This window comes from Carassius gibelio, chromosome A19, assembly GCF_023724105.1.
Source record: "Carassius gibelio isolate Cgi1373 ecotype wild population from Czech Republic chromosome A19, carGib1.2-hapl.c, whole genome shotgun sequence".
Taxonomy (NCBI): Eukaryota; Metazoa; Chordata; class Actinopteri; order Cypriniformes; family Cyprinidae; genus Carassius; species Carassius gibelio.
The window spans coordinates 14,045,403-14,067,422 of record NC_068389.1 but is presented as its reverse complement, the minus strand read 5'-3'; the positions used below and the strand labels follow the sequence as shown (position 1 = coordinate 14,067,422).

The 22,020-nt window shown below is 38.0% G+C and overlaps 1 protein-coding gene across 1 annotated transcript; it reads left to right on the top strand.

Moving 5' to 3' along the window:
- Window positions 1-6,783: 6,783 nt before the first annotated feature.
- LOC127935862 (trafficking protein particle complex subunit 3) lies at window positions 6,784-13,186 on the top strand. Its single transcript, XM_052534062.1, has 5 exons — window positions 6,784-6,960; window positions 8,461-8,558; window positions 10,409-10,508; window positions 12,449-12,631; window positions 12,722-13,186. Exons 1-5 carry the CDS (start codon window positions 6,919-6,921, stop codon window positions 12,839-12,841), a joined length of 543 nt encoding a protein of 180 aa, XP_052390022.1. The 5' UTR covers window positions 6,784-6,918; the 3' UTR covers window positions 12,842-13,186.
- The last annotated feature ends 8,834 nt before the right edge of the window (window positions 13,187-22,020 follow it).

Below are 22,020 nucleotides of genomic sequence, written 5' to 3'. Positions count from 1 at the left end.
GTGAATTTTCATCTCTTGCTGGCTTTAAAAACAGGTGGCGTAAGCAAGATGAAAAAAAAAAGCATAATAAAAAAAGAAGTGAACTTTTGAAAGCATTACAAGATGCATTAATGCCAAAAAGCACAAATTCAATCAAAATTTTACACCTTGTTTTGCATACTATAGATTCAATGTGACTAGGCTCAAGTCTTCTGCATAGAGCAAGAACCTGTTCAGTTTTCTGCTGATGTCTGCCTTTAAGAAACTGGATTTATTGTACCGCCAGAAGGATGCCAAATGATAACACCAGAGAGAGGGCTATGATCCTGGCTCACCATCACTGTAATAGGTCAGGACAGAACGACTAACATTATCAAGTGTTCCGTAATAAGTTAGAAAGTACATGAAGGCCTTCTGAAGCAGCCTTTGTGTTTTTTCTTTTGGTCCTCTTATAATGTAGTGTGAAGATAAAGAAATGTGCAATGCAAGGGTTTATACTTAAAAGTGGAACAGATGTCAGATATTTTGCATTTGAAGCAGATGAAATGTCCATAGGAAGAGTGATACGAACATAATCTCAAACCCTTTGCTCACAATATTATGTCTAAAATTGTATTATCTCTCCATGCAAGAAGGCAACATAATTTTCTTCACTTTGGTGAGCTATATAAAAATGAAATAGTACAATAAAAAAATAAAAAAATAATAATAAACATTGGTGCTTATGAGTACTTTTCTGCAATTTGTAATTATTATCACGTATTATATAACTGAAAACAAAACCTGACAGGCACCTCATTGATGTTCAGACTGCCACTGGCTGCCCCGCAACTATTCCCGATCAAACTTTAGCCTGTAGCGAGCGACTGCTTTTCTTCAAATCTGCAGTTCTGGAAATTGTTGTGAGAATATATCCTGTGAAATGAAGATTCTACCTTTCCCCACGGCCGGATTGTATGGTTTCTGTGTTGCTTCTTTGCTAAGCAACATTCCAAGAAGTTCAGCCAGAGATCACTGACATATAGATGCATGCTGTGATGGGTGGACCAAGCAACATTATGGCAGAATGACTAATCACTACTCTGAGAAATGATTCCTACAAGCACTTAGAAATCACAAATAATTCCACACAGACTAATAATTTGACTTTGTATATCATAATGTTGTCACTTATGATTTAAAAATAGAAAGAATCACAAACAAAGTACCATTTTACAATTTAAGCCGGTCTTTCCCAAATCTTCCAAACGGAATTCCCTGGGTATTTGGTTATGACATGCCAAATAGCTTCAGAATATATATTGTGAAATGACGTCTGCTACTTATGATGACACGAGTGGGTGCACATGCTACTAATATCGTTTTGTTGGGTCCGCTGGCATTTACTCTGAGGTTTCGGTGGTATTTGCTCTGAGTGCATTAAGTTATTCCGAGTCTGTTCTGAGGAGCTTATCCATCATTTCCAGTCTGAACAGCGTGAGAAAGAAAACATCGGGAGAGAAAATGAGAGAGCTGCTATTGAACAGGCTAAAACTGAATTTTTCTCCTCGAGCGAGATCAACTGACTCAGCACAGCGTGACATTAAGTGCTGCTGTTGTCCAACTCTCAATTTTTGGAGCTCAGCAAATAATCGTTTTAAGGAAATATCCCACATTTCTTCCTGCAAGCTATGAATACTGCTGAGCAAATTCATGATAGTTCTAATGCGCTCAGAGATAATATTCTAAGATGTGGATATTTTATGCTGCCTAATATAATTAATGAACAATTATGTGGTATTTATAAATTACATAATGACTAAACAAACATTAGATCATTTTATATTCAATAATGACCTACTGCAAAATTACATCTAGACACTGAATTAAAACCTAGCATTTGGATTGAATTAAATCATAACTTTAGAGAGAGAGAGAGAGAGATGTAAAGATATTTTAATGTTTTAGTAGGCCCTTTAAATATGGTGTTTATTACAGCAGATTGTCAGGGCCGGCCTTAGCTGATGCATAGCCCGGTGCATTCGCTGCAGCCCGGTGAAACTGCACCAGCTGAACCCCCCTAAGGAAGGCCCTGTGGGTAATGGTATCTTCATGATAACATCCCTTTCACCAAATGTTAGAGGCTACATCACTTATAAACTTACATGTTGCTGCACAGCCATCTAGTGGAAGAAGGAAGAAATGCCTCAGTTTTGCATGGAGTTCACCCGAGAATGTAGCATTAAAACCAAAGAAAAGAATATTGAAATGGGTTCCTCTCGGGAAATTCTTGTGGTTTTTAGAATTCCAGTTTTCAATTTATGACTAAGTTAAGTGGGCAACATTGTAAAGTTTCTTATATGCTATATAACTGATTAATTGACTCAGTATTCGTTTTGCTAGGCCAATTTCTACATTGCTAATTGCTTTCTTAGCAGACAAGTAAGATAATAAAACTAATTCATGTAGACTATTTATTTACCACAAAAAGCCTTAAGGATTCTTGATCACACTGTCAAAGTTATAAAAAGTCTATTTTATAATAATGACCTGCTCATTTTACATTACAGTCAACTTAATATACCAATTTAAATGTCACTTCCTCGATAAGCTCTTCCACATTCAGCTTAGTTTGTAAACCTGTTTGTTGTATATCTGAGCAATTTTCTAATTTATTTGCTAATTTTTGATACAAATGAGCAATTCTACCTTGTGTTTGAATAAAAAGAGTGATCGAACGAGTGAGCTAGAGAAATATGGCAGAGTGATTTTAGACACATGAAAGCATGAGGTGCTGTATCCACCTTTTTTCTTGCCATAAAAAAGGGTACGGGAATATGCAAATTCTATGGATCTAGCTTCCAATCTCATCCATGTCCAGCTATTTTTAGATGTAAAAAACAAGTTTGTTTTGCTGCTTGATATTGAAAACTGGTGTGTCTTATCATATTATTTTAATGTATTATCATAATTACGAAAACACTGGTTTGTAGTGCAAACAGTTTTACCACATTGTTATTTTTATCATTATATACCTATAGCAGTCAATGATCCGTAAGTCTCGCCCACAGGCTTACTTCCACACTGAATAAAAAGGTGGATAGAGCTTAAATCAAACTTCGCTCACGCAAGCATACATGAAACACTTGCATAAACCCCTGAAATAGTCACACATACATACTACTAAGTGCTCAAACATATATATCTATATATATATATATATATATATATATATATATATATATATATATATATATATATATATATATATATATATATATATATAACAATTAAACATATTACTTTTTTGCAACTTTAAAAAATAAAATGCGTCTAGATACCTTGTGTTCCGGCATGGGAGGTGGACCCACTAACTAGGAGGTTAAATGACTGCAGCCACTAGCGCATCTCTTGAGATCAGGAGAGTGAGGTTTACCTGCACAGCACCTACCCACTGGCCTCAATTACACTCACCCACCTAAACCTCACTCCCATCCGGGTCAAGGCACCAATATAACCCATTTCTCCCAGGTCCTCACCGCCACACCTTGTCCTTGCTCTAAGTGGGCCTCAAACCTGTGTCTCTGTTATGGGAGGCAGACGAGCTAACAAGGAGGTTAAATCACTGCAGCCACTAGCGCATCTCTTGAGATCAGGACAGTGAGGTTTACCTGCGCAGCACCTACCCACTAGCCTCAATTAAACTCACCCACCTAAACCTCACTCCTATCCTGGTCAAGGCACCAATGTAAACCCTCTCTCCCAGGTCTCACCGCTACACCTTGTCCTTGCTCCGAGTGGGCCTCGAACCTGAGGCTCTGTGAAGGGAGGCAGACGAGCAAACAAGGATGCTAAATGACTGCAGCCAAAAGCGTCAATTGCTACATAAAGACATCTAAATGGACATGTTTGACTGTTGTGCTCGTGTCCTGCATCTTTTGCAGCGTCTTGCGCATGACGTGCTAATAAGTTACATTTTTTAAAAATTGCATTTTCCCTGGTTCCCCCATTTCCCCCCTTCCACTAACTGCTGTGTTTTCAAGACAAAAACATCTGAATTGGCTCTTGACCTTTGTGCTTGTGTCTCACATCATTTGTTCTAAAATTGCGGCATCTGATTTAAAAGAAAGTGCTTTTCTATAGTTTTTCTGTTAACATAACCGACATGTTTGTGCTTGTGTCCTGCATCTTTGACAGTGTCTAGTGCATGTACTAAAAATGTTGTGTGGTCAAGTTCAAAAAATGTTAACATGATGGATGTGTTTGACTGTTGCACTTGAGTCTCTAATTTTTTGCAGAATCTCCCAACATCACACTGTGTTCCAAAAGTAGCACTCAAGTTAAAAAGTTTGACATTAAAAACATGGTTACATGTTTTTTCTGTTAGCATGACAGACATTTGATATGAAAAACGTATTTGACCATTGCACTCATTTCATGTCTTTTGCGGTGTCTTGCGCATGACGCATTCTAAAAATGCAGTACACAGCTTTTCTGCGTAAACGTGTTTGGGTGCATTCACACTGGGGTGTCCCCGACTAAGGATTTTCATAGTCGAATCGGAATTTTCGAATCTTGCTGATATTCGACTGATAGTCGAATCAAATGAAGTCAGACATTCAACAGCCATAATTACTGATGTTAACACACAGGGAAAATGTGTAACAAATGCCTCGCAGATACAAACAGGTAAATAATGTTTTTATGTTTTGATTAAAAGATGTCAGCAAAACACTAGCAATTCACAATTTTTACAATAGTGCTCTCATTATAAAGTTAGTCTATATTAATGTTATGCATTTCTGTTTTGAGCTGCACGCGCTGAAGATGACCAGTAGAGTGAGCATTTCATAGCAATTTTTAAAATATGGGATTAAACTCATAATTTCCTGTAGAATACGCTTCGTTTTTTTTATACAACATAACTTTAATATTAGGATTTATAAGCAATCTGCAAAAAGAGCCTGAATGCAAATGAACGTGTCTGCGCGGCTCTGAATTAGCTCATTTTGTGGACGCGTTCTTCACGAAACAATGTGCAAAACAGCAGCCTCTAAAAATTCACAGCGCTTTATTATAATGATGTTCTCATTATAATGCTATGGATGTGACAGTCCAGTCATAGTTATTAATATTCTGCTTTGTAGTTTTCCTGCTCGTGCTCCGCTGTAAAGAGATAATCACTATACAATGAAGCGCTTGACTCAAAACCAAATGCATCTTAAATCAGGTAAATAATATACCTACGATATACATACACCGGCTGAAATGTTTTGAAACCCCTTGTACCGTACCTGTTTGAAAAAAAAGTTTGAGTCATGTTAAAGTTTTAAATCCCTGCTGCCAAGATTCTCCTCTGTCGGTCACGGATTATGGGAAGTGAAACATAAATCTATAGGGGTGGTTGGATTTATTCACGCACTTTAAAATATCTATTTGAATGCTTCTTTCTTTTCAGATTCTTATTCAGGGGTTTATGGTAAATGGACTGCATTTATATTGCACTTTCAACCGACCCCATGGCCATCCAAAGCGCTTTACAAGTTGCCTCACATTCACCCATTCACACTACTCATTCATACACCGACAGCGACATGTCAGCCATTCAACAGCCCGCGAATACTCGACTGTGAGATTGGTAGTCGAATCAGGTTCCTCGAATCGAAGCATCGAATCGTCGACAATTTGAAGTCACCCCTAATTCACACAGAATGTTTTCCTATTCCATTTATTTATTTATTTACTTATTTTTATGTATATAAGCACTAGACAGAGGTATGAATGGCCCCATGACCTTTGTGCTCATGTCACGTATCTTTTGCAGTGTCTCAAATTACACTGTTACACAAAATTTTAAATAAGTTCGAATTTTAATAAAAACATGCTTTAACATGCCTTAGACAGATGTCTTTAAATGTTGCACTAACGTCTTGTTGTAGCGCACACTAACGTAAAAAACACACACACATTAAAATTTCAGCTTTTAAAAAATGCTTTCTCGAGACGTTGTTTTTTCCCATTCCATGCACGACTTAACATTACACCAATATGATTAATTTAAACACTCCTTTATGTCAGTAAAAGATCTGCTACAAGCACCATGCTTAAAATGGGCATTTTGAGTCTCAAGGCATTTTTTTTTTTTTTTTTTCAATTCCATTGTCCACGTCTTGTGTTTTTCATAGCGTGTGAATGGCCCCTATCATGTGAATCTCAGATTGCAGTACTTCACTTCTCTTGTCCACTTCTTTTTTTCCTGAGATGCAATCAAGATGCCAGTTACTACTATTATATAGGGACACAATAATAAAAAAAAGAATAAATAAATTCATACATAGTTACAAAAATAGATATAATCAGTTAATTTGAGTTTAATTTATTTTATCATGTGAGAAGAAACCACAGATTTTTTCTTTGTGAGACGGGCTATCTGACTGTACCTTTTCTACTTAATGGCTCTTGCCTCATGGACATGGACATGGACATGAAATATGAATTTGATCTGAATACAACTTATTTCATTATTGCTTTTAAAGACTACAGGGAGTCATGAGTACAGCTATGCTGGTTTCCATAATGAGGAAAAGAATTTATCTAAATTTGAGGTTGGAAAATTATTTCATCCTAACAATGAAATGCTACATTGTCTCCAGCTCCACACTACATGCCTCATAACTCCAGCTGCATTCTACTCAAATTTTGTTGATTGGTGATTAAATGTAATATAAACAGGGTCAATGACTCCGTGACCCACATTAGGAATCACAACTGTACAGAACTACAGTTTGACTACAATACCCACAACCCAAGGCGAATTAACACTTCCGGTGAGTCATTGGCGATTCAGGAAGCTGATCTATCACAGTGGCAGGAACAACATCACGGGACTCTCATTGCACTGAGCAGATTAATAAAATATTACCTGGAACCGATCTGTACACACCTGTAATATAAGACAACATGTCTAGGCAGTCGAACAGAGCCACGGACAGCAAAAAGATGGTGAGTGTGTGTTTTGTTTTTTCAGATCTGAGCTAAATGCATGACAGCTAGCTAACATGCTATTAGAATCATCAGATAAACAACATGTTTATTTGAACAGTGTTTGCTTATTTGCATATAGAACAGATAAAGAATTTGTGTAACCTAGACTTGCGTCAGTTTATTCCTCTAAAGTGATTCTGTTGAACAGGCATGATTTAGTTTTCCCATCATACATGGCTGGCTTTTGAATTAAAAATCATATGAATTGCAAATAGTTTTTACGATTGACTTAATTTTAATGATACATTGGGCCGAATGATGTATGCTTTCATAGCATAATGCCTTATCATGTGTCATGGAGTTTGTTTTACTACAATTATTACAGTGGGGAGTTGGTTATTTGAAGCATTTGGTATATTCTCAACACGGTATAAACAACACATTAGAGAAAGCAGAGAAACGCTCGTAGATTTATTCAGCTGCGTTTAGCAAGCTTTTGTAGAAATGTTTTGGCTACATGTAACATGTCATGTCTGTATCAGTTTCATGTTATGCCGTGAGAGGGCGCTCAAGACCACTGTGTGTTCTCATTCATTCAGTCCTGAATATTACAAACGACTATAGAATACTCTTAAAGTGTCTTTGATATTACTAATGATGACACATTCTCTGTTATGTTGTGCGGTTCATTAGTCTGAAACAGTATTTAAAGCCTGATATTGAAGCTCAAGATTCTCTTTGGTTTTTCGCAATTCATGCAGCAGAACACATACTTTAGGTTTTAATTTGCTGCTTCTGTCATGAAAACAAAAGATGGCTATTAGGAAATAATAACAGTAATTTTTCATTGATAGTGTTTCACTCGAATTGTTATGCTTATAATATATGTTGTAATGAAAAGAAGTTGTATTAATTTACAAAATGCAAAATTAGAAGCTTTTCACTAGTGAGCTCAGACTCTTGGACTCCACCAAAACATGCAAATGAAACAGCATACTTATTCTGACCCGTAGTTATTAAAATACATAAAAGAATGTGATCATACTTAACGTTGGGTAAAACCTTGTGGTTTGAAGGATATTAGTAAAGTCAAAAATTTTAATTCGTATTTGAGGGCTGCACTGTGATCCTTAATATAGTCTTTTTATTTGTCATCAAATGATTCTTGTTTAAAATATGCTTATGATTTTTTGGTATATAAATATTGTTACAATGTATGAGATTTTAGTGGGTGTCTTCTTTAAATCATGGTAAAAAAATTAAGCAGGATACATTCTTTTGTATGGTGGGGGGACTAAATTTAAAGCTGGAATACACTTTTATTTCTTTTCTTTTCTTTTTTCTTTTCTTTTTGATTCTTGAAACACCCTTTTCGTCTTTGAACCACATACATAAAAATGGATCACTGGAATGTTGGACTGTCAAATTTTGTAATAGGATTCAGGCATTCTTAGGTAAACACAGTGGATATTATTAATATGGTGGTGGGTCATTTTGGGCCGTCTTTTTCTTGAACAGAATTCAGAATTGTTCACTCTCACTTATGGAGCTCTGGTTACTCAGCTGTGTAAGGACTATGAAAATGACGAGGAAGTCAACAAACAACTGGATAAAATGTAAGTCTGTCTTTCTGTTTCTCACCTATGCAAACTATCTGGTCTCATTAAATCAGTAGTTTACAAATGACATGAGTATTTTCTCTTTTCTAAGATTGCCATTTAAAAATTATATGAAAATGCAAGAAATATGTTTAGATTTTCACATGCTACAACTGCTCTTTCTATTTCTTTTATGATTGTCACTAGTCCGCATATGTGAGTGGACCAGAGAGAATTGTACTGTCAGTGTTTGTGCTGGGTGTAGGCTCTTATATTAGGTGTGGTGATTGTGCCATCCAGTCTGCTCAAGCTGGGATGGGTGTTATTGAGAGGATGGGTGTTATTGAGAGTATAAAATGTGCCCCTTTAGGTTTTTCAAGAGCTGTCTCTCTCCCCTTCCTGCTAAATGAATTGTGCAGCTGCAGGTTACACCCCTAGTTTTCAGATTCATGATTATGTTGCCCAATTGGCTATACTTCTCAAATTCTAGTCTACTGTTAGAGTGGATCCAGATGAAATAGATGGATGATAGCATTTATTATTATTATTTTTTTTAGCAAGTTTACATGTCATGTTGTACTGCACTGTGGGTTACAGAGAAAATCGCTTCAAATAATACAATGCATGTAGACTATTGTTAGACTATTGTTGTTGTAAGAAGTCACCAAAATACAGGATAAAACAGTAATATTCTGAAATATGATTACAATTTGAACTAAATGTTCTTTATTTTACGATGTAATTTATTCCTTTTATGCCAGTCTGAACAGGTTGAATGACATGCACTTATCCTCAAAACTTTAAACAAAACTACACAACCTAAAATTTGAAATTAAATAATAATAATAAAAATGTGACCCACACTATAATGTGTGTCGACCACAAGGTGTTTTCAGATGTCAGTTATTTTGGTTACACTTTATTTTAAGGTGTCCTTGTTACACGATACATGTACTTACTATTATAATAGCAATTAGTTATACATAATTACATGCTAGTAACCCTAAGCCAAACACTAATCCTAACACTAACCTTATAGTAAGTACATGTAGTTAATAATATTACTCGGTACTTTAATGCATAATTACACTGTCCTAACAAGGACACCTTAAAAATAAAATGTAACTGTTATTTTTCTCTAGTGTTAATTGCCCTGAAATGTCATTACATTTACATGCAGTTATTGACATTGACAAGTTTTTTATATTTTTTTTGCACTACTAGCTGTACATTTCTCATATTAACAATCCTAATAGAATTGTTCTTATTATTATTTGAATCATTTTCATGTATCTTTTTTTCCATTAATACGTATATTTTGGGGCCGGTAGAGTTAATTGTATTCATTATTTTTTTTTGCTTTTATTTGTTGAAAAATGTTGAACTGTAAAATCTAACCCCTGAATCAAAACCATTTGGGAAGCTCCGGTTTAAAGATTGTGGGAAAAGCAGCGAGGATGCGTGGAAAGCCCAGAGATGCTTGGAGTCCAACATTTGTGATTTAGAGAATCAGTGGGCAGCGTGTGTTCTTTGGCTGAGTGGTCTTTTCATTTAAACTGTGCCTTGAACTAATCCAGTAGTCCCACTGATATTGGGTTGGGCAGCATGGCTGAAATACAATCTTTTTTTTTCCTATTGCTGCTTTAAAGCATCTAATATGCAAGATTAGATTTTCTCTCCAACCAATAAGTTTGTATATCTCTTTTTGAGTCCTTGGAAGTTAAAGGGCTTTACTAAGACCTTTTAAAATAAAAAGAGATTAAAGCTCTTATGATTGCGTTGGTGGGTGAAATGAGGGTGAATGAAAGCGAAGTTGCTCTGACAGTGACAGTTTCACAGTTTCCATTCTCTTCTTCCATCCTTTCAAGGGGATACAATATCGGAGTGCGTCTGATTGAGGACTTCTTGGCTCGGTCCAGCGTGGGGAGGTGTCACGATTTCCGAGAAACTGCCGATGTCATTGCAAAGGTAACATGAGTACTCGGAGCCAATCAGAGCGCATGCTGAGCCCTCACTTAGGCAAAACGAGAGCGAGAAAGAGAGAATCAGGAAGCAGGCAAGCATGTCAATGTGCAAGCAAGTGACTGGAATTTGAACTTCAACCTGCAGTAGCCCACATATTTTCATAGCTTTCATCACATCTTTCTACCGTTTTTAATTTTTCAAAGTCACACAGCTTGAAAAACATCCACGCTATGCTATCGCAAAGCCAACTGGCAGGCCGTCTGTACGGTGTTAGAGTGAACCGAGACACTCGTGTTACTCTCGGCTTGTTTTCTTTGGTCTGGGAGAGCCACAGTGCTTTCTTACGAAACAGTCCACCTCTATGGGTTCACACTAACAGCACTGACAGAGCGTTCTTCCCCCTGTCCATCACTGTCCATGCTTGCTTGGTCCCTGTCTGTCTTTTCTCAGTTTTCTCTGTATTTTTCTCCTCACTTTCCTCCACATGTGCCACGTTCTCAAATGTTAATCCAGAGTGCATCGGTTTGATGGGACCCTGATCAGAATCCTATTTAATTTAATATCAGGGGCCGTGTTGCAGGGGCAGCAGTCTAAGCAGAGATGCCTCAGATTTCACTCTCCCTAGACACTTCCTCCAGCTGTTCCGGGGGGATACCGAGGCGTTCCCAGGCCAGCCGAGAGACATAGTCCCTCCTGCATGTCCTCGGAATAGATGCCCAAGCCACCTCCGGCCCCTGGCATCGCCTAGATATCCTGTCCATAAAAATTATGAACAGGACAGGTGATAAAGGGCAGCCCTTCAACATGTACTGGGAACAAGTCTGACTTACTGCCAGCAATGCGAACCAAGCTTCTGCTCCAGTTATACAGGGACCAGACTGCCCTTAACAGAGGGCCCGGACCCCATACTCCTGGAGCACCCCCCACTGGAGGCAGCGAGGGACACTGTTCAATGCCTTTTCCAAATCCAAAAAACACATGTGGATTGGTTGGGCAAACTCCCATGAACCCTCCAGCACCCTGGCAAGGGTATAAAGCTGGTCCAGCATTCCACGACCGGGGCGAAAACTGCATTGTTCCTCCTGAATCTGTGACTTCAGCTTGAGTGATGGACGAGTCCACCTCCGAGCCCTCAGCCTCTGGTTCCTCAACAAATGACATTTCGGTGGGGTTGAGAAGATCCTCAAAGCATTCCTTCCACCGTCCGATGATATCCCCAGTTGAGGTCATCAGCTGCCCACCTCCACTGTAAACAGTGTTGGCAGGGCAATGCTTCCCCCTCCTGAGGTGCCGCACTGTTTTTCAGAATCTCTTCGAGACCAACAGATAGTCTTTCTCCATGGCCTCACCAAACTCCTTCCCAGACCCGAGTTTTTCCCTCCACAACCACCCAGGCTGCAGCCCGCTTGGCCTGCCGGTACCCATCAGCTGCCTCAGGAGTCCCGCAAACCAACCATTTTTTTTACCTTTTTTTTAAGCTTTTCATGTATTATTTATATTTCACAACATTGTAATGTAAATGTAAACCAAATGTAGTAACCAAAATGGTGCCATGCATCCCTAGAATATCTTATTCTGCCTCCTTATGGTAAATTATATTTTCAGTTTGTGTAAAGATTTCTGAAATAAAATGAATACATGGTCAAATAAGACTTTCATTCTGAGATATTTAGTTCTTTGGATTATCAAAAATTGTTAAGTTAAATGGTCAAAAATGATAAAAATGTTGGTCTTCTTATGGCCTTGTCCTCAAAACGTCTTTTCAAACCCATAATGTGCAGTTGTGCAAAAATGTTTATAATTTCAGTGTCAGAGCTGTGAATACAGCACCTAAAAAGAATGTGGCAGCTCTGTAAAATCACTTAATGTGGCCCTGACACCATAGATGTAGGCAGACAAGTCAACATGAAGACTCTAGAGCCTTTTTGTCTTTATGTTAACAGGTAGCCTTTAAGATGTACTTGGGTATCACCCCCAGCGTGACCAACTGGAGTCCTGCTGGAGATGAGTTCTCTCTTATCCTCGAAAGCAACCCCCTGGTGGACTTTGTTGAGCTTCCTGACAACCACAGTAATCTAGTTTATTCCAGCCTGCTCTGTGGAGTGCTGAGAGGAGCTCTTGAAATGGTGAAGAGCATGTTTGTGTGAGATGAATTGATGATCTGCTGTTAACCGTCAATTACTATTCACAATAAGGTTATTTTTCTACTGCTGCAGGTTCAAATGGCAGTGGATGTGCGATTCGCTCAGGACACACTAAGAGGTGACAGTGTGACAGAAATTCGCATGAAGTTCATCAAAAGGATCGAGGAGAACCTGCCAGCTGGAGACGAATGAGGCTGAGAGACTCTAACATTTGATTTAAGATAATTTTTTATGTTGAATTGGGAACCTAAAACTTCTGTTTTGGTCAAGAAGACCAACCAGTCCCCACACATTCTGAGTATTCATCGTCGAGAAGATTTCTCTTGCTGTGTCACCAAGGTTGGCATGTTCTTTCCACCTGGTCCATGTTTTTTTATTTCAGGCAAATATTTTCTCAAGTCTCTTTTTGTATGACAGCTTGTCTGTAGTGTATTTTTTCTTATTCGTTTTGCCTTTAACTCATACATACAGCAAAGAAGGTTTAATTTATTTAGTCAAATGTCATAATGAATTAAATATGTCATTAACTACCAACAACCATGGCCAATTCTCTTATTTATCGTCCTTCTACTCAATAGGCCTTTTACACAATCTAATATTTACTCAAAGTTGCAATAAAACGCTTATTTGAGCAGACCATATCACACTGCTGTTTTAATGTCTATAATGCTTGTATCGAAAACAACTTTAGATGGCTAATCTAAAACCAACATTTGGAGAAAGGGCCCCATATTTGCCAAGAACAGAACCGTAGTTTTGTGAGACACACATGTTTTGCAGAGGGCCATTGGTGTTAAGGGGAGTCTGGGAGGGGTTAGGTATGTAGATAATGGGACCTGTGTGCACCGAGCCTGTGGCAGGTCCTTCCACACGTATGTAATGAAGTGTCACGGCAGGCTCCATAGCCGTCTTCGACTTGTCGTGTATTGGACCTTGCACTGTGGAACTGTTATTCCTACAGCATGGCACCACAATGTGGTTCGAGTCAAACAACAAAAACAAGGGCCTAATTAGTCTCAGATGTTTACTCAAGCAACATGGAAGCAATCAGGACCTGTAGGTTCACTGGTGCGTGTGCAGGACAGGGCTGTTTTGGGAGCCAGTGCGTGTTAACGGTGTGGGGTTCACGGTCGTGCTGACCGGTGGGAAGGAGACGGCCGTTCGCCGAAAGCCATTCATTTCTCCGGCACAGCTCAAAGTTCGTTCCTGACACCTGTTAATCGCCTTACATCATGATCTGGGCCTATTTTTCCAGAATTCCACACCTCATCAATCACAACTGGAAAAAAAGCTTACTGCTTCTACTACTACTTCCCAGCAACTAGGTTTTATAAATGTTACATGCAGTTTCCTTGTGATTTGATTCACATTGATGTGATGAATAATGTATTCATTGTTTAAAAGTATTGTTTTATTTCATCAGACCACTAGAGGTAGCTGTGAGCATTGTGGTCTGTGACCTTTTTTCCTCTTTCCATTCTCATGGGGTTTTCTGTGTTTCTTTTGGTATTTGATTGCTCACGGGGTCCACCAACTGCTTTTTTTTATCTCTGGGGCTGGGGAATTATTTTGTGAATATATTCTTTATATTCTTGATTCAGTGATATTTACAAGAAAAACAGTGGAAAACACGTGCAGAGCCCTATCAGGCCGAATCCCTTGTCCCCTCTCACTAGATTATGCATACAATGTATGTATTCTGTATAATGTGTATATTGGAAAGCAAGGGAAGAGGAAATGGTTTCACACAGACATTTGATGTAAATCATTTGGCAGAATTAGACCTCTGTATCATGGGGATATACAGCTGGGATTGAGTACTGTGTGAAAACATGTATCACTCTTCCATATGCTTTCAGGAATTTCTCTCGCTCCTTCTTTCTCCCTTTTTAACAATACAGGACGTCTCCTTGGCCAAGCATCCAAAACAAAGTAAGGTGTCAGCATTCATTAACCATCACGGTCACCTTTAACCAATATGACTCTCGGCATAAGAAGGATGGACTCCAGATTACGAGATCACTTCCTCATCATCTTTCTTGTATGTTAATCCTCATATGTTTATGTTTGGCCATACCGGGCCAATACTGAAATTTTTCATGGAGAAGACACTAAAGAATTCCAAGTAGCTTGTTTCCACCATAAGGAATTGATTTTTAGAAGCTATTTTTGTTCCTTTAACTTCCCCATGTCTAAAGGCAGGTCAACTGCAACAAATGAAAAAAAGGACCTCATAAATTTCATCCAGTCATATGCTATTTATTTAAGGTCTGCCTCCAGTTCACCTCATTGCCCTCCCAAATTTTTAAGTTGCAATTAAACAGAATTGGAGACATATCTGTTCTACCATTTTGTGACATATACCTGAGGGTAACAGATTATCGAAAAAGAAAAAGTTGGGTGGGGACTTGGTTCTATGCATCAGTTGTTAATTGGATTTTGTGATGTGAACTTGCAGTGGAATAGAGCAGAGTGAACATTTTTCAAAACGTCTTTTTGTGTTCCACAGAAGAAAGAAAGCCGTAAAGTTTTGGAATGGCGTGAGTGACAGATTTTTTTATTTTGGGGTAAACTGTCCCTTTAAGAATTTTATTGGGACAGTTCTAGCATACAAGTAGCAAAAGTTGCGTATGCTGGAAACGAGACGGTACACACCAATCTCATTTAAACCCTTTAAATGCAACCATGTGGCCTATATCAAAAACAAATGCTGAATGGCACGCTGAAACAATAAAATCCTGCGGATGGCCTGTTGCTGGCTCACCATTATTGAATCCCCCCTCATCTATTCTTCCGTCTTTTTTTCTTCTCACTTTCTCTCTGTGCTTCTTCCACTGTATCCCCCACTTTCAAGCCTTGCCAGGATGAAAGGATTGGCAGCGAGAGGATGGAGGTCAAAGGAGGGAAACGGAGCAGGGCAAGACCGAGTGTGTTTCAAAAACACACCTTGCGGGAATATCAACATGCCCTGGAGCGCAGAGAACCGACCCAGTGCTGAAGAGCCATCACAGCCTGTGGCACGGTGTCCAAGTCTCCCACAGCTGTTCTGGAGCACAAAGGAGATGACACAAGAATGGATGATGTTCCCTAGCTCGCAGGAACAGCAGCACGCACACTGTTTCCAGTAAAGGTCACAAGACAGTAAATCAAAGGATCCGAAATGAAAATGCAACAAACCCTCTTGTCTGAGGTAATTCTCAGATGTCAAGAAAAGATGTAATTAGATCCTTGAGGAATGCAACATGTCAATGACTATTCCTATTAGTTCTCAAACATTTGTTTGTTTCTTATTTAATTTGTAAAATCTTCCGTTGGACAGATTTTTTTTTTTTTTTTTTTTTTTTTTTGACACCACTGAGGATTATCTTGGATAGGTCACTGTATTTCTAACATGTAAAATGTGCTACTTCCACTTTCCCATGACTACTGCTATATACTGATCTGAATCAAACACATCTGGGACAAATAGAGAGCATAACTCCTCTGCCTCACTCAGCAACCTCCGGACCTGTTGCCAGTGTCTTTAATAGTACTTGAAAGGTCCTCTTTTTCCATTGTATCCCCAGAATAATGGATCATATCACAGTGATTTTCATTTTTTTTTTTTCAGGGGATTGGTGGGAATTATTAAAATAATTCATTTAATTGCTTAATTTCAGTAATAAGCCATATGTTATTGTAAGGTCATATATGTACTTTTATAGTTGGCCAAAAAAAAAGATACACTTACACTTACGCCACACTTAAAAAAAGATTTAATGTTATATAACAATATATCAAAGTAGCATTTATACAAACAATTATTAATGGATCTTTCTTCATGAGAGAAACAAAATTCCACGGCCAGGCACCAATGCACATCAGCCCAAACAGAAGCATTTATTTAAAAGAAATATTCCATTTTCAAAACATCTTAAGGTTTACAATGATAAAACAACTGTATACTGTTCAAAATACAGATATCTTTGGAAATGTTCTAGTTGTCAGACGTCAGTGGACCATGTTCAAAGTTAATGTGAAGAACTACACCTGCAGTTACTCTGCTTGGACATCTGTGTGCACATTTTTATCTGTGACTTAAGTTTCCTAAAACATCTGGGGCCTCTGTTTGTTTATACAACAAAAGAAAGTCAGGATTCTTGATTCTGAATGCTTGTGAAACTTTCTTAAACAAAGACTTGTATGGCTATTAAGTGCCATGTTCAGTTTTGAGTGTTTCTAGACTCAAGGTGAGGACGTAGTTTTATACACAAGAGCATTTTAGGAATCAAATCTGAAAAATACCTTAAAAGGAAAATAATACCATTTGGTAACTGGTAGAATGTTGTATACTTTGTAGTTATACTTGTTTTTACCGTTGAGTGACAGGATACTCTTACCTCACTCAGGTCCGCACAAAGCTGCATTAATATATGAAAATGCATGCTGTTCATTTGTATGTTGACATTGCAGATTGGACAGTTCTATAAAATCACACCGAGCATGTTCCAAACTAATTACTACTTACTGGGTTTTCCAGTGAATGACATTTCTCGAATGCATAATTATCTTCCAGACATGTTTTTCTCAAAGTCTCTGTTTTAATTAATATGGCTTCTGTTGGAAAACCAAACAAAGCATGACACAGCACTCCATCACCTGAGCCTGGCCCACTGATGATGTCATTACTAGTCTGCTTGACATGAATACTCCCCCATGTCAAAGCTGCCGTTCCAATCGAGCAGTCAAGTACGTTTTGAGTTCTTTATTGTGTAATAAACCAGGTCCAGGACCAGACCCACCCTTTCAACCCATTTTAAAAGTGAATGAGGTTATATGTCTCTTAACAACCCAGTCTTTCACTGCAATAAACTGCACATACACTCAGCAGTGGAGGTCTGGGTGGAGGTCTAGGCATATTTCGGTATGCTCACTTGAAGAATCACAGTAAAGCTTTTTCATTTATTTATTTCCCTTCTGAACAGACGGAGCCATTTCTGCACTTTGCGCATTTTTATACATGTTGAAAACGATCACAAACCACCCGGCAGAGTCAAAATTGCCCAAATCTCAGAATTGCAGGAAGTTCCATTTAGCTCCCTGTTTTCCCTCTCTCGCTCGACTCTAATTTGCTTGTGATTTTGTGTGTCCCGAGTCGATCTGAAAAGGAGAATGTACTGGAACAGAGGATGGCCTGTGGAGACCAGAGTGGTTTCTGTCATGAGGAGATGGAATGCTCAAGCAGACCCACATGAATGAGTCACTATGGAAACAGTTGAAAAGTCCCAGAGTAACTTGTGTACACATTGCACCATGTGTGCCCAGCGAACTGAGAAGAGAAGTGCAATTATTACAAGAGACTGTGTTTTCAATGGGCACGCTCTTTACATAAATATAGGCACCCTTTGGATGTTTCCCTTGGAAGGGGAGAGTTCTTGAGTGCATAGAAATGATGCCATATAATGAGATGTTTGGATTCATAGTGGTTTGATCTTCGTTTCTTTCTTTTTGCGGTAAAAAACACAGCCTATAGATGTGTTTATTGAAATAAATTTTTGCCCCATTAAGTTTAAGGGTTCTTAACATGAGTGGATAAACCCTTTGTGTAAGCGGCACTAATTCTTTTGGCATGTATGGCAATAAACTACCTCTCACTGAAGGATGTCATGGAGTGCTGCATTGTCTGAAAGATCTTTACATTCTTTTTGTGGCCCATAATCACAAGCCCTCCAGGACCGAATGCTTCTTGGGCCACCAAGAGACATTGATTAGTGTCTGATTATATAAACGGGCCATGAAAAAAGCGATTCCTCAGATGTGTTTAAAAGCAAGACGAGTTCTCAAGAGTTCAGATCCATCGAGTATTGCTGTTGTTTAATAGAACCATATGAGTGTGATATTGCTGCATAATTGCAAGGAGACGTATTTGTGTGGGCGATGACAGCGCAGAGAACAGACACGCTGACCTTCGGAACAGAGTGCTGGTGTTGGTCCAACAATATGACAAGAGGCGGGCGTCAATGGTACATACTCTGCAGACCCTTTGCGAGCTAAATCTGAAAGCCGGGTGTTATATGTCTGGGGCAGATTTGAATCTCATGACTCTTGGGCCAATCTTATTTCTAATTGAAAAAAGGTACCTGCGCTATGAAGTTCCACAGGGTTCCTTTCACCACCTTTCTGAGATGTAACACAGGCTGTTGCGCACACATACGCATAAACTCATGCAGACATCAATACGACCACATAAATGGTTTAGAAATGGTGCTTTCTGCATCTTTCTGTCTCTGAAGAGCAGAGCCAAATTTATTTTCCTATTAAATTCATATTCGACTACAGTGCTCATATTGGGAGCAGAAACCAAAACGTTGAGACAGCGACTCAACCACAACCCTTAAGTAACCTTATAAACACATGAATCCCAATTAGGTGATGTAACAAAGTGGGTTTTCAAGCCTTTGGATCTTGAGTAGAAACAAGTGGGACATAAGAGTGAGAATGATGCCTTACTGGAAATGGTTCTAAATGTCAATTAGCAAGTTCGTTGATGGGCATATCATGATGCATCATTGATCCCAGCAGTGTTTTCTGTGCTGTTTTCAGTAGCCCAAGTGTTCAAGTTGAAATGAAGACTGCAAGTGTGTGTAGAACCTTTGATTGTCCAACTGGATACATTCACAACATAGTATTGTACCATATGTAACGTCTAATTAATTTAACTTAAACTGGAATGTCTATCTCAAAATCTTGCAATTTCTGGGGTACATGAATTCCTGAACATGATAAATGGAAGGCTCATTCAGGACCAAAAATACAGTGGGACATGTAGTCTGATTTATTAGCAAATGATTCATATGAACTGATTCTTTAAACAGATCATTAGAAAAGAGCCAAGCTGAATCATTCTGATTAATTCTTCACTAAATGAATTTACCAAATCTGCACCTGAATGCAGAATAAAATTTGAACTAATGAGTCTTTTCCATTCAAAAATCTAAACTTCCATCTTGTGAGTGGAACTCGACATGTGTTAGGCCTGGCATGGTGAATACTTCAGGCCCTTTCACGCTGGTGGTTGAACCCTAAGTGTGCAGGTGTGGAACTTGACCCTAGTGATAATGAAGTGTTGACAGCTTGTATTGTTTTTATAACACTTTATACCTAATACCGTGATTCTGGAAATGTTTTCTTGGGCTTCATTAGTCTTCCCACACCTTAGACAGAAACAGCTATACAAACTGCAGTTCAGCAGGTCATGTGTTAACAGCAAAGTGTGCTGGTTCTGTGTTTACGAACACTTGTACAGTTATACTTGCTCCCTAATCACATTAATACTTACTGCCCGATAGCTTTCAGACAACATTAATGTTCAAATTATGTTTTTTCAGCTGTATCGCAATGCTACCAGATATTTGGGTCCAGATTTTTGACACATTGCTTTGTATGCAATGTCTCTCATACAAATGAATAACTTAGAAAAATAGGGCATAAAATCCATTTCATATTTTAACACAGATTTACTGCAACTTAACTCGTAAGACTCAGCTGTGATTTGTATCAGGATTAATTTAATCCAACAACAACTCTGAATGAATAATTGAGCAAAACTAGCTGTTTTGCTTTGTTTTGGCTACTTGTAAAGCTACAAAAAAAAAAAAAAAAAAAAAAAAGGATATAGGAAAACCAACAGTAAATAACTGAAGGAGACTTAATTATCTTTCAACCAAGAAGCTAATTAAAACAAGCTCAATCTGTAATTTACTGTATGTGACACAATTTCATCTCTTTATTCTTTATACTTCTATATAGAAAAAAGAAACACATGATTTATTACATAAATAAACCCTTTATATCCTTTTTAGGGCTCCCATCACTTACTGCATGAATCATGCATTTTAGTTATTAGTCACCAGAGGCTCCATAACTCAAAACGAGTAAATTTATCTGCTCCCCAGCTTCGCGTTCTCTCTAAATCATATTCAGGTGATCAACTATCTATTTGGCAATTGTACCTGTTGCAGCGATAAACCAAAATGTTGTTGTTCTACCCTAATTTTATTTTATTTCATTTTTATTTATTTTTTATTTTATATTTTAACCCCCTTTATGTTTTAGTTAGTAGTCACTAATCAGTAAAATCTGACTTATTGAAATACAGCATTTTCTGTACTAGAAAGGTAGTGAAATTGTATCGTTCAAAAAAGAACTGTAAGATCACTGTATTCAAAAGACATGTTTAATTCCTTCTGGTCATGTTCATCTGTCAACATACTCAAGTTGCAGTCAGTGTGAGTATGTATTTTCTCTCTTTTAAGATGTTTAGGCCTTGAGATTGACCATGAACAGAACACATGTAGCCTCCTCCTCTGGTAATCATTTAGCTAAGTAATATATGCCAAATTCTTTTTTACACCAAGAAAGAGCAAGACATAGATCCATCACCCAGAAAGAACCATCCAGGGTTCATCTCAGGTGTAATATTCCCTGTTGATGTGTAAATGTTAGTGTTTTAGGGTAAAGGTGGTGATGTAAGCAGCTGGCAAACATTGATTTGATAGTACCACCTGGAAGCTGTTCCTGAAGACAAGCTCCAACTTGGATGAGCAGATTCCCACCATCACTAATAACATCAAATTCTGTGTAGACTCAATAATATCCACAAAACAGATTGCCATTTTCACAACAGCAAACCCAAAGCAGCCCAGATCCATCCTTAATGAAAAGTATAGAGTGTTTAAACAGGGTCTGTAGCGGAAACAAAACTGTTCTTGATTATCATAATCAAGAAAAGGACATCAACATTGCTTTTTTGTCTGTGGTTGTCGGAAGTTTGCAACTGTGTTCCATTAGAGAAGATCACATATTCACTGAGGGGGAGGGGTGAATTATTTGATAGAATCAGGAAACCATTTTTGAATTATATAAAAATAGTACCACATGATTTGATTTGATAAACTTGATTTCCTAATTGGATTATATTGTATCTGTCTGTGTGTGTGTGTGTGTGTGTGTGTGTGTGTGTGTGTGTGTGTGTGTCTTTCTAATGTTAGTTTTATAACAACTGTTATATTTGGAAAAAAAAAGCAAAATAAAATTTAAACGACGATTTCTTAGGAAACCAAACTCATTTAATGTCCAAAAAAGCATTATTTATATTTTCTACTTTTCTTATATTGAGTATATACAATATATATTGAATACATTGTATACTGGTTCAAATCGTTTTTACAACAAAGAACGAAAACTCATGCAGATCTTCTCTAGATACTTCTCTTGTACTCATTAGGGAGAAATATGTCAGTTTATTCATTCATGGAAGAGCTCTTGAGGGAAACTGTTGTGAAGTATTTTGCTGACATTCTATCCCCTCTATCACTGAGACAGGGTAAAGG

Excerpts from the sequence above, each read along its gene's own strand:
- LOC127935862 (XM_052534062.1), top strand. The coding sequence starts at position 6,919 with ATGTCTAGGCAGTCGAACAGAGCCACGGACAGCAAAAAGATG. Across the intron at positions 6,961-8,460 it reads CCACGGACAGCAAAAAGATG|AATTCAGAATTGTTCACTCT; the intron begins GTGAGTGTGTGT and ends TTTCTTGAACAG. Across the intron at positions 8,559-10,408 it reads AACAAACAACTGGATAAAAT|GGGATACAATATCGGAGTGC; the intron begins GTAAGTCTGTCT and ends CATCCTTTCAAG.